The sequence below is a fragment of the Boleophthalmus pectinirostris genome, unplaced genomic scaffold (assembly GCF_026225935.1).
Source record: "Boleophthalmus pectinirostris isolate CB_2022bp ecotype Guang Dong unplaced genomic scaffold, ASM2622593v1 HiC_scaffold_13, whole genome shotgun sequence".
NCBI lineage: Eukaryota > Metazoa > Chordata > Actinopteri > Gobiiformes > Gobiidae > Boleophthalmus > Boleophthalmus pectinirostris.
Genome location: NW_026571036.1, coordinates 21,327,352 through 21,340,801, shown reverse-complemented (window position 1 = coordinate 21,340,801; position 13,450 = coordinate 21,327,352). Strand labels below are relative to the sequence as shown.

Below are 13,450 nucleotides of genomic sequence, written 5' to 3'. Positions count from 1 at the left end.
AGCTTTCCCTCCTTTCTCCTCTCGCCTGTACCAGAACATCCAGCACAGGAAGTACGCGCGCTGGAAGGCCACATACATCCACAACTGCCTGAAGAACGGGGAGACGCCGCAGTCCGGACCCATTGGCATGGAGGATGACGAGGAAGCAGGTGGGTGCTGCTGATAGGGTACAACACACACTAAACACAAATAACCACGTGAGTCAGAGCCATGAGTCAAAACCGAACAAAACGCTGCACTCTTTAGAGAACAGAGGCAAACTCAAGTGGATGGACAGGTTTGGCGGGGAGTGGCCTGTAATTATAAGGATTTAGGGGGAGAGTATTCTGTCAAGGGCTAGGAATTAGTGTCCCTCATGATTTGATATGATACTCGATACATGGTTCACGATACAGTATTATCAAGATATGGAGATACCAGTATATTGCATATGTTTTTTAAGAATTATATTTTAAGTCTCAATATCTTCTTTAAAATGTGAAATCTCAATATTCATCTGAAACAACTTAATTAAAGAAATTGTCTGCAGTTTACCGCTTTAAAAAGATGTGGTTCCCAGTGGGCACTAACATCATCACGAACAGTCAGTGTTAGCCCTTTATACTAAACTTTGACAATACAATATCACAATATTATAGTTATTGTTATTGCCTACCTGCTAAGGGCACTGAGTCACTATTTCAACTCCAGGAAAATGCCTACTGTAAAGTTTTAGTGCTGTTTCATTTGAATACTTTATCAGAGCTTCAGTTTTGTAAATGTTAGGTCATAATTCTAAAGTAGAATTCACTCTGAGGTTTATTTACAGTGGAGCAGTGTTTTGGCAGCTAGGCCTTCATCAGGCAAGGGTCATAATTCTAAAATTCATTTGAAACTTTAATAAGCTTGATACTGATATCAGTGATGAAATCAGTGACGCACAATGACAATTTGTGATCCTAGAATGGAATTTCAGTACAAAATAATATTATCTTCAATATATTCAGTTTCATGTGGTCTTGTTCTAGTTCTGATATGAATTATGATAATAAAGAAATACTCAAGAGAGGCTTGATACTGTCCTATTTATGTGATATGTTTTTGGGATCAATATCTAGTAACACAAATCATATCTATCAACCCTAGTGGAGTCACTGAGGTCTGCGATCTCTCATACAGAAGTTGTGCAGCATAAACTGTCTTATCTGAAGGATGGACTGATATACAAAGAAGCTGATTTGTAAAAAGCCAATTGGGCAAAAAGCCAATTTTCAAAACACTTTCAGTTAAATGTAGTTGATGTGGTCACAAATCAGAGAGGATGTAACAAAGCTGACTCCTAAATGACGACAGCTGTGACTGGCCAGTGTCCAGACAGAATTGGCAGAAATAGTTGAGGTTAAAACTATGATGGAAACATGAATGGATCTCAGCTTGTTCAAATGAGCAGCTCTTGTGGGGTGTTCCCATTTTGCAGTGCTCAAAATCAGAAGTGGTCCAAGAAGAACAATAGTGAACCAGAATAGGTAATATATGTGGAGAGTGGGGGGAGTTGGCTCCTGTGTGTGGTCCCATCCAACAGAAATACACACAGAATACACGTTGTTGTATATTGTTTCATAGTTGAAATGCATAATGACTCTTTAATGTCCTGCATAATTGTTTTGTCATCTAGCAAGCCTGCGCTAATGTACTGTGTGCCAAAGTTTGCGTGTGAGATCAATCTGATTAGAATTTAATTGTTGTGTTCCCTTATATTTTAAATCCTGCCTGTATTAGCTCTCCAGTTCCTGACCTTTGCTTCCCTCCCTGCCAGCTTTCACTATAAAACATAACCTTTAGCCAGAGCAGGGCTTGGGAAAACACCAGTGAAGTCCATGGAGGGTGGTCACATTCAGAAGGAGCAGAAATGGCTCTTAAAGTTCAGTGTGTTCAGAGGACCAGATGGTGATAAACGGTAAGCCTTCTGTTTGGAGGTCCACCAGGCTGTTGGGTCCACAATTTCACATTTGTTATGACCAGGAATATTTCCAAATAGTGCTATTTTGGCTCAAGTGGCCACATGTTGAAATAATATGGCTTCCCCTAGGCCTGTCATGATAATTACTATATTGACTTATCGCTCAATATATGGATCCTGAAATGATATATTTTTAGGCTCAATATTTGTCGTCTGTACATTTTCTTTGCAATAATGGACAGATTTTTGTTATTTTAGTTGTAATGTCATAAGGTTTGAGCTGTACAGGGTTAAATAAGTGACTTCTATGGCTAATTATCAGTTCATTTTGGCCTTTTAATGATGCTGTGTATTTAAGGCAAGGCAAGGCAAGGCAAGTTTATTTGTATAGCACAATTCGTACACAAAGTAATTCAAAGTGCTTTACAGAATAAGAAATACATAAAAATCATAATAAAAACAAATCAAAACATAAATAATCATGAAGCTTAAAATTAAAAAAGAGAGACATAAATTGGAGAGAAGAGTGCGGAATGAAAACCTTTCAGTTATATGCACAGTTAAACAGAAATGTTTTGAGCCTGGATTTAAACAGCGTCACAGAAGAGTCTGTCTCACATGTTCAGGAAGACTGTTCCAGGTTTTAGCTGCATGAATCTGAAACGCTGACTCCCCTTGTTTAGTTCTGACTCTGGGCACCAGCAGGAGGCCGGTCCCTGAGGTCCTCAGAGTGCGAGATGGTTCATATGACACTAACATGTCACAGATGTACTTTGGTGCTCGGCCATGGAGAGACTTGTACACAAGCAGAGCTGCTTTAAAGTCTATTCTCTGAGGCACAGGAAGCCAGTGCAGAGACCTGAGCACAGGACTTATGTGCTCGTACTTCCTAGTTCGAGTAAGGACCCGAGCTGCAGTGTTCTGGATGTTCTGCAGCGTCTCACAGCTCGTTTGGAGAGACCAGTGAGCAGACCATTACAGTAGTCTAACCTACTGGAGACAAACGCATGGATACGTTTTTCCAAGTCTGCTTTAGACAGTAAACCTTTGATTTTTGCTATGTTTTTTAGATGGTAAAAGGCTGCAGATGTTATTGATTTGATGTGGCTGTTAAAGTTCAAGTCTGAGTCCATTATTACCCCTAGATTTCTTGCCTGATTTGAAGGTTTTAGAGAGAGAGACTGGAGGTGACTGCTGACACTGTTCCTTTGTTTCTGTGGACCAAACACTATGACTTCAGTCTTGTCAGAGTTTAGCTGGAGAAAGTTGTTTTGTATCCACACACTGATCTGTTGGATGCAATGACCAAGTGAGTCCACTGGTCCATAGTCTCCTGCTGCCAGAGAGACGTAGATCTGAGTGTCATCTGCATAATTGTGGTACGACACGTTATTGCTGCTTATTAATATAATTATTATTTAAATACAGTAATGATTTACTTGGATTATCCAGTTTTATTGTTCTTTTGACAGAGGCATAAAGTAGTTTCAGTATCATCATTTATCGTTATATATTTCTGTAGCAATATATTGTGCTTCAAAATTAGTTATCGTGACATGAATAGCTTCCACAACTAGGCCTTGGCAATTAAAAATATGATAGGGGTCTAATTCTATGACGATACGTGACTTTGAAAGATGTCATGATTCAGTGCTTTTCGATTTAATGCAGGTTTATGCTGACTTTTCTCCACCCTCTTTGTCTGTTGTTGAGCCTCTGTCATGCATGAGTGACTGACGGGTGGATTTAACCAATCACAGTGATGTGTGAACTCTCAGATCAGATGACTTTAGTTACCCTTAAGGAGGATAAAAAGATGCTCACTGAAATGATTGTGATAAAACTGTGATCGCAGCTTTAAAAAAGAAAGTGGTACTTTCAGTAAATAGCCCACACCCATCTCCAAAGTTTCTAGTTTCCAGCATTCATCATTCTGCTGCAAGCAATCAGTGTCAGATCATGATTATATTGAACTTTAAGATTCCCACTTTTGGCCTGGAGTTTTATGAAAGTCCTATGTGTTTTATATATATATTTTTTTAAAATATATTTTTAAGACTTTGAAAATAGTTCAGGAAAACCCACACTAATTGATGCTAATTCTTAGACATCCAGGAATAAAGATTTTATCAACAAGTTAAACTAAACCAACTGGACTTAGTTTTTGAAACCACATTTCAAATATAAAACAGCAGTCTCTAAATTGTTTACAAAAGATGCTTTCTACAGTTTAAATAACAGTTAATGGAGTTACATTACACATACATTGACACATAATTTTGCACAGCCTCTTACGCATACCTAAATTATTTTATACTGAAGTAAATATATACAAATTCTCAAATGCTCCATACTTTTTGGATATATTTGCAGTATTGTAAGACCTCAAAATTTGAAATCAGATTATGACCTACACAGCCCCAATGTTGTCGACTTTGACCATCTGGACTCATTTTAGGATTTCAGCTTCAGGTTTGCTGATTGCGTCAGAGTCCTCAAGGGAGTGCCCTGAGGAATGATTTCTGACAACTTCACATTCGGACATGCGCTTGGGTCCCAACGGGGGAAATCTACACGTATTTTTCATGTCGAGGAACTGTTGTCGAACGAATGTTTTAATGGAGAAAGGCCAGCTGGAGGGGTTCGCCCACACAATACTCTGAATTGTGGGCGTGTGCGTGTTTGACCCAGACTTTAACATGACATCAGTCCAAAATCAACACAGAGACGCTTCACTCTTCACTGTTACATTAGCACAGTTTTATAATGGGATAGAGACAACTGCATTCAATTAGCAAGATATGTGTGTCCCAAGTATGTACACACTTCTATGTTTGGAAAATACAAAAATGGCATTAAACTTGCATATTTCCATGGAGACAAACGGGTAACACTACCAGGCCTTTACAGGTCAACTCTGTAGAGAGCAACCCTGCTTATACAGTACATATTTTTCAAGGTATTTAGGAGCTATAAAGACTCTTGTGATTGAGGCTATATTTACACATAGCCAGGTATGCTGAGAAACAAATATTTTCTCCCTCCATTTTCCAAAACATCATCGTGCACATAGCATCGTTTTCAAAAAAGTTTTCATTTACATCAACCCTTATAAATAGGCCCTCAAGCACCATCATATCTACGCCAAGCCTCTGGGCGGCACCTGTATTAGATTCAGACCTGTAGCATTTATTTAATTACAGTTGTATTACTCAAAAAACAAAAAAACTTGCATTACTGAGCATTGTTGCCTCTCCACACATATGTTAAAGAAGTGGCAAAATTGAAATGAAAACAAAAATGTGACTGCTACTCTGAATGCTTCCATGATCACATCATAGCAAAAAGTAAACATTGGTCGCACTTTTGGAGTGTCAGGTGCCTAAAACTCTGTTTATCTCACTTTACCCGCAAAAACGAAACCACTGTTTTCCAGAATCTTGACTCTAGCCCGTAGTTTATAGAAAATTTCATTTTCACAGGCATATTCACTGTTTCCGTGTAAAAGATGGGTACAAACGAAGGGAACTGTCTCTGTTTTAAAAATACGTGTAAACAGGGCCTAATAAATGTATAGATTATGTTAATGCTACACAGTGGGACATTCCAGGCAAACCAATAACATCTTCATGGACACAAGCAGGGGGCATATACTCCACCTGAAAAGTTACCCATACACATTTATATTTGCAGCCCATCAGTATTGATTAACTTTACAAGATAAACTCTTGTGAAAAAGAGCCGTCCTTAATCTTACTATCGTTGTGTCTTTGAGCTAGATACTTTTCCTACTCCACTCTAGTGCACCAGACTCAAGAGATATAAATTAATTTCAAAACACATTGGTAACCCTTCCAGTTTTTCTGTCCCTTGGTCCATTTTCGTCTCTCTCACACTTTCACTCTTTCTCCCCACGGCTTTGTTAAGGCTGCCCCTCCCAGAATGCACTTGGGGCTCCTAGTCTGTTAGTGATGATGATGATGATGATGGCCTATTCCCACCGAAGCACAGAGCCCCCCAGTGTACAGTGAAGTCATCTCCACCACGTGCTTTTTGGAGGTTTCTGTGGCTAAAAGAATGTCTGCATTTCAACAGCTGCGTAGAGGGGCACATGGGAGCTCAGTGTCTGTCATTAGATTGTTCAGTTTCATGTTTGAACAAAAGTGACAGTGTGTTTTCTTCAGATTTTATCATTTTAGGTTGATTTCCTTTTCATCACAATCTCAATGGGATTCTTATATTGAAATGTGTTGAGATGTGCTGTTAAAAGTAATAGGTTTGCCCAGGTCCCACTGCAACAATCTGAGCATTTTCAATCTCTGGTGCATCTTGGAACAGATCAGATTTCTGCCCACCCTCGTGAGCCATGGCAGTTCAGTCTTATGTTCATTTAAGTTAATAATGGAACTGTTTTACTCTGCAGCAGCAAGACTTTTCCTAAGAGAAATGGTATTTAAAGCAATTTATGAACATTATTTTTCAGTGTTCTAGATGAGAAACAATACAAGAAAAGGCACAGCTAATGAGTATTGTAGTATCAGCTTTGAAAACCAGGTCTTGTCTAAAGGGCCCATATCACACTATCAGATCTGTTTTATAATGTTGTTTCCTCATCAAAAACAAACTGGGAGTTGTGTTTTGTTTCATTCGCACATGTTTAACACACAATTCCTCATGTTTAAGCTGACTTCTCTCAGATCGAAAACTCTCTGTTCCACTCTAATGTCATGTGTTAATACAGGAAGTGATACACTGTATTTTTAAACTCCACAAACCTTCACTTGAATCATTTTGGTGATTTAATACCTAGAATTTTCAATCTCAACTGAACTAAAGGTAAAAGGCAGCTGTAATTTACATTTTCATGACATCACATGGTGGAACAGGCATTTCGAGCTTTGGAGATATAGACTAATAATAAAAGGTTACTCAAACATGTGATTGAAGCAAAACACAACTCCAGGTATGTTTTGAGCTGGTAACAACATTATAACATGATTTAAACCTCACAAGAGTCAATTTTGTGTAATATAGGACCTTTAAGTACTGGTACTGGGAAAAAGAAATAGTACGCAGCCCTAGTGATGTAAACTGGGAACCACATTTCTATCAACCACAGGGAAGTTGTAGCTACAAAAGTGAATGAATATTGATTAATATTACAATGAAGTAAGAACAGTTAGTAATGATTTTTTCATACTTCTGCATTGTGAAAGTGGTTGAGTATGAATGAAACCTATTGCTTTGGTCACTACTAGAAATACAATAGGCACATTTAGTAGTTGTTTGATTCAAGCCATGTTCCTGCTTTGTTAATGGAACAGTTTTGTAAATTGTGAACAACCCGCAACTTCACTTCTTCACTTGTTCTACACACAGCTAATCAAAGCCAAGCAGCTAAACAATGGACTTTTTGTACTTGCACCACAGTATCATGTAAGACTGGGTGCCATTGCTCTCCCCAGAGCTCCATTAACCTACATAGACCTCTCACTTCTTAAACTCCTGCTGTTTCTTGAAGCTTGGGTCATTTCAAAATCAGCATGGTGTTAGCAGGCAGCATGGACATTCGTGGACACTGAAGATATGTATAGCGCAGAAGATTTGACCTAGTTATCGTGAAATGAGCTGTAAACTGTATAAGTTTCTATCACAACCATTTCCTCCATGCTTTTAGTGTGTTAGAAGGAGTGAAATGGGAGAATGTTAATGATATGTACGATATTGTGTCATTGTGATGGTTAGATGGGTCAGAAAATGTAAATAGGGCACAATTTAAAGTAGACATATTATACATTCTTGTGTCTACCCGTTTCTCTTGACTTTCTGAGCGCTCAGAGACAACTGCATGAACAGGATTAATAAAATAAGCATGAATGAAGCAAAACACAACTGAATAAGGCTGAACAATCTATCGTTTTGGACCAAAAATTGCGATTTTGGGAGCATCAAAGCTGCATTTTTGTTTTTTGTTTTTTCAGTCCATGTTTTTTCAGTCCTGAAGCAGAATTTATGGATTTATGGATCTGCATCGAGGTCTGCAAAGTAATTCACCGCCACAATGCGAGGAGGCAAGGATTTACCTGGCATTCGTGTAAAGTTTAACATGAACCATCTACAACGCAGTAGAAGCACAGAACAGACTCATCATCAGCAGAACACCCCTGTCACAGAAAGAACATATATTCCATTGAGTCGTGTCCTTTAGTCTGACAAAAGCTGACACAGGGCACAAGGAGCGAGCAGTTTGTTTGTTTTTTCAGCGCATATAGTTTATGCAAATTAGCCATGTGGTTTTAAGTTTAATTTCTGTATAATGTAAACAAATGTGCGCAAAGCTGCATTAAATGCATTATTACTCAATGTATATAGAAAGAAAGGAAAGCAGAGAACAGGAAATGGAGTACAAGAAATGTATGTAGAGCGATGGTAGAGAGGACCAATCACAGCCCTTATTGTCTGTGTCACTTCCCCCGCTGTCTGCATCATTTTGACGCATAGTTAGAAAATTTCTGAGGTGCATGTCAATCAATGCAGACGGTCTGCATAGGGAATTCACGTCGAAACAGACTTTCTGCATCGTGAGGCAGACTATTTGATGTTGGACCTTAAACTGGGCTTTACGGTCTAGTGTGAAATCATCGATGCAGGACTCTGGTATGATGTAATTTCTGTGATGTTTGCAAATGTTCATGTGCACTGAAACTTGATTTGAAAAAAAATCATGGATGAAATCTATATCACAGTATCTGCCAGAAAAATCGCAACAAGCTCTACAACTGAACATACTTTTGATGAAGGAGAAGATTTTAGAACATGGTTAAAAGTCAGTTTTAGAATCATATCTATTCTTTTTTTTTTTGTTTTTTTTTGTTTTTCAATCTCTCATTTACCTTTAGTTTGTCTTTATAACCCCGTTCTCACATCATACTCCTTTACACCTGATGGGAGTTTGACTGGCCTCTTTCAGATTAAAGGTAATTAATGCATTTCCTCATGCTCTTCCTCTGTGGGCCCTAGGGGTCTGATCCCTGCAGCTTTGGCCTTGACCTGGATCCACCCTCATAAAATCACCTGTTAATTCCATTCAGATTCAATTTTTTACTTAGACAAATGTTTACTTTATTATCAGCTTTTCTGGGAATAAAATTATTGCAAAATTGCCCGTTAAACTGGAATACTTTAACCTGGTTCACAGCAGGTACATGTAGTACTCTGAATTGAGTTTTATTTGGAACGGCTCTTGTTGAGAATGGTCTGGAGAAGGTGGAGCATCCAGATAAATATTTTCACCATGATTGGTGACTGGTCAAAGCATCACAACAGAGGAAAAAAAACAAGAAATCAAACCTCTGTTACATTTGAGAGACATTTTTGCTGTCCAAAAATGTAGCACATTAAAAAAAAAAGTCTGTATTTCTGCTAAAATAGGCCAGAAGTATGGCTTCTGCATCGCCCTGCATCGGGGGGGCTAGATGGATTTGTGAACTAAAAAATTGTGGGAGAATCCATCTTGCCGGCCAGGTTAAGAATATCTAATTTTCAAACCGTGAAAAGAGAAATTAGGTGTCAAACGGTAGTACTTGCAAGTTTTATTTTCTTCCTATCTTTCAAAATCCTTCACAATTTGCTAGTATTCACATGCTTGAATTAATGGGTATATGGGTAATGTTTCTTTCTAATAAATTCTTAACTAGTCACTCAATCTTAATCAAGTCCATTTAAACTGCCTCTAAATACTTCCTGTTTATAAAATCTTAGTTGATTAAGGTGTTGGTTTGGCATCAAGAACTAGGGCCAATGTCGAGGCTTTTCTTATTTGGTTGTATTTTGGTTTAATTTTCCACTTTTCCACCTCTAATTATATTTCCTCTATTGCATAATCTTAAAACTGTCCAACACCACACCACAAGCATTATGTCCTTCAGCTTCATTAAGGTTCACATTTCACGCTCCCATGTCAAATCTGTCAAAATCCTACAACACTATTATCCACTGACGTCAAAGCTTGTTCTTCTAGGGCTAAGTGTTTGTGTTTGGCAGTAAATGACACTAAATTGGATCAACACAGAAGTTGTTGGATGAATAGAAGTTTGGTTAGGTTTCGAGACTTCTATTTCCTGTTGAAATTCTGCAAATGTCAACAATAAACTGCTGACGCTTGAGGTAAAAGTTCTCTACGGGGATAAAAACATGGTGTGTGAGTGTTTCAGTTTATTTATTTAAGAAAATGAGGGTATAATGCATTCAGTTAGCCATAATTTGTCGTATTTACATTTGTCTAATTTCCACCTGCAGAGCTTTGGCAGGCTGACGTAACAAAGTACAGTAAAAAACTGTATTTACATGGACTATGTGCAGCTGGACAAGAGGTGCACAAGGACAAGAACGGTGATTACAGTATCATTACTATCAGGTTGTACCAGTACACACATTAAAAGCAGAAAGTAGTAACAACAACAGAGCTCCCCCTGCAGCTCCCCGATGAGAATACACTTTCAGGGAACAGACTCGAAAGCGTCTTTTTTCTTTTCTTTTCTTTTCTTTCTTTTTTTTTTAGTATTTCTTTATTAAGGCAGCATAATCACAAAAATATGCAAAGGGACCAAGGTTTCCCAGAACTCTCTTCGGGTCGTGTCCGCCATATTGCAAGGATGGTTTTATGCATGGAGACAGACAGCAGACACTTCAAACACCACAAAAATCCACATCTAACCATCACGGGGACTTGAGCTTGGATTATACTTTCCGCGTGCAGATTCTGCACAGAAATGAGATGCACAGAGACAAGCAGAGGAAACGTGGGCAGTATTTATAGTTTGTGTGGCCCATTTGGTTGCAGACAGTTGAATTTGAAAGTAACTACTAGGAAATCCTGCTCATATCCACGTAGACTGTGTACAGTAGTTACAAGTTTTCCCAAGACACCATCACTGAACATCAGGTCCCTAGTGGATCTTGTTAAGCATAAATCAGTTTTACAAAGATTATTGTGGTAAATATGTTACTTAGTTCTGCTTTAACAGTAACAACATAAAAATCCTCATAGTTGTATTTAGTTTAGTTTCATTTATTTGTTGTTTTTTTTAACATTTTGTTTACATTACATGCGTACATAGAAGCATACATAACCCAAAAGGAGTAAGCTGAAGCAGTTGTTTATTATCACTTACTCCCATATAGTTTCTTATGTAAAGCACTGAAACTTTTCTTTTACAATGCAAAAGATATTCATTCTTGTAGCGGAAATTGCTCCAAATGATGATTCAATATTCATGGTGGCTTTACTGTCACCACTGACTCGGGCAGAGCTGTGTGACTGACAGAAGCCAGTGCCTGCTCATTTTGTAGTCATTGTCCAACGTGCCCTTTGGCAAAGCACCACACTCCGCTAATCGCTCCAGAACCACTCCAAGTCCATTTGTAAAGTGAGTCATCTTTCCTCTCACTGCTGACCACAAGAACTGGGTCTGTGTCCAGCGTTTGACAGAAGTTAGCTACTAAACGGAGAATTAACAAGAGAACTCCCAAATGAGGATTTTATTTGTCATGATTTGATGTGACAGGCTACTATAGTTACTTCCAACATTGTCCTTTTTCATAATTTTGGGAAAAGACATGACCATTTGATATTGCATTTCTTAGCTTATAGTCAGACGTATTTGGCAAACCTTTCTGAAGCCAGAACACTGGGTATTCTCTCAAGATTTTTTTGCTGCTTCGTTGCCAAGTTAAGGGAGCCTGAACCCAATTTTTTTTTGTGTATTTGAGCAAAATCAGCCTTGCACAGAGTACAGATATTGTATCAGCAGCACGTGAGGTCAGATAAGTCTGCTGTGTACTGTCTGCATCTCAGTTATCCGAGAATCAGGAAGTAAGCAGTTACCATGCTTGTTATTTCCGTGACACCGTAACTGCACTCGGAAAGATGTGAGAAGTGCTTATAAACTCATTGCAGTGAATAATTGGAATGCTCGGAAGGCAGTAAGTGAACAGTGATTTAGACTACTGCAAACCATTTGAACTAGCTGTTTTTTTATGTTATTAAGATGGTAAAAAATCTGGTACAGCGACTTTAATTATATACAAACTTTGGGCTCATCCTGACCTATGACCCTAGTGATGTGGCCACCATGGCAAAAGATGTGCCTAGTGTGCTCTCCATTTGTCCACTGTCTTGTGAACAGATGTGGGTTTGTACCTTTCAACAAATATTTCCACTTTTAATATTTTTAATTTGTCATTTGAGATGATTTCTCTGCCTCTCAAAACCTCAAACACATGTCTGTAGAACAAAGGTATTTTTCAAAAAGCCTTTGTTTGGGGAGAGGATTATTCTTAATCTCTCGAGGTGGAATTCGGGAGCTTTTTCAAAATCTTTTATCTGTGCTACAAACGTTCCCAAAACTGGATCGGACACAACTGGGGACCTTCAAAAACACGACTTTGAGCCTGATACTAATTAGTTTAAAGGAAAGGTCGCTTCTTAAACTTTTCCATTTAGTTTGGTCTCTTTACAAAGTCCCAGACCTCTTTCATATTCTGTGTCCGTCTGGATCTGTCTTGTTCTTTTTTATCAGACCACAAATTCACTTTTTTTTTTTTTTTTTTTTTTTTTTTTTTAGAAATTAGAAAGATGTCCATTTACCTGCTGTATCTCCTGGCTCAGTTTCAAAATAAAATACTTCCACTCAGGATCAGACTTAGAGATTCACAAAGCTCAAGGCAACGAAATCAAGTTGATATATTAGAAGTGAACATGTAGTTTGCATTTATTCTTTTAGGTGCTGATTAGGTCTACTGCTCAAAATACCCCTTAAAAAGCATGCATTATTTTCAGAGCACGTTTACTCTCAACAGATCTGACCTGAAACTGACCTGTTTGTCTGTGTGAAGCTAGATCATTTTAATGTCAGATTGTGGAATTTTCAAGGCAAAGCAAATAAGCATTATCTCCATGGAAATGTGGCGGGCCCAAACCAGAAAAGTTAAATAGTGCATATTAAAATGTTATGACAGAATACATTTTATATGAAATAGTGTGACTGAAACCCTAAAATTAAAATGATCCTGATTACTTTGAACCATTATCATACCTTTTTAACATTTGCTTTTACAATATCCTGTCTTCAAGTATGTGGATCCATTTGTTCTCTGTGCTCCTGTCCTTACCTCGACCAATGAAAACTTAATAAATCAAACCTATGCAATGGAAAAGAGTCTTAAATCTCCCACCACTGTATAAATATTCTCTATTATTAGATTACTGCAGACAGAGCAGCCTTTACAGTAAAATGTATTAGCTCCTTTATTACATTACCGACAGCAGGAGTGTGGAGTAGTATCTTATAGCGCCACATTTGTTTACATAAGAGTGGAGCTCTCAGTCTGTCAGTGTGAATAAACTGACTCTCACTTGTTAATGAAGGCCTAAATATTTCCAAACATTAGAAGAGTGTCTGATTTCATCGTCAAGTCCTCCTGCACTTTGTGGTAATGACAGTTTGCTTT

At 38.1% G+C, this 13,450-nt stretch overlaps 1 protein-coding gene across 2 annotated transcripts in view; it reads left to right on the top strand.

The window, feature by feature from the left end:
• Positions 1 to 13,450, top strand: part of vta1 (vesicle (multivesicular body) trafficking 1) — a 63,953-nt gene that overhangs the window by 32,393 nt on the left and 18,110 nt on the right. For both annotated transcript variants that reach the window (XM_055149429.1, XM_055149428.1), the window contains exon 5: positions 35 to 149. In XM_055149429.1, coding sequence (XP_055005404.1) covers positions 35 to 149 — 115 coding nt within the window. The remainder of the gene's footprint in view (positions 1 to 34; positions 150 to 13,450) is intronic.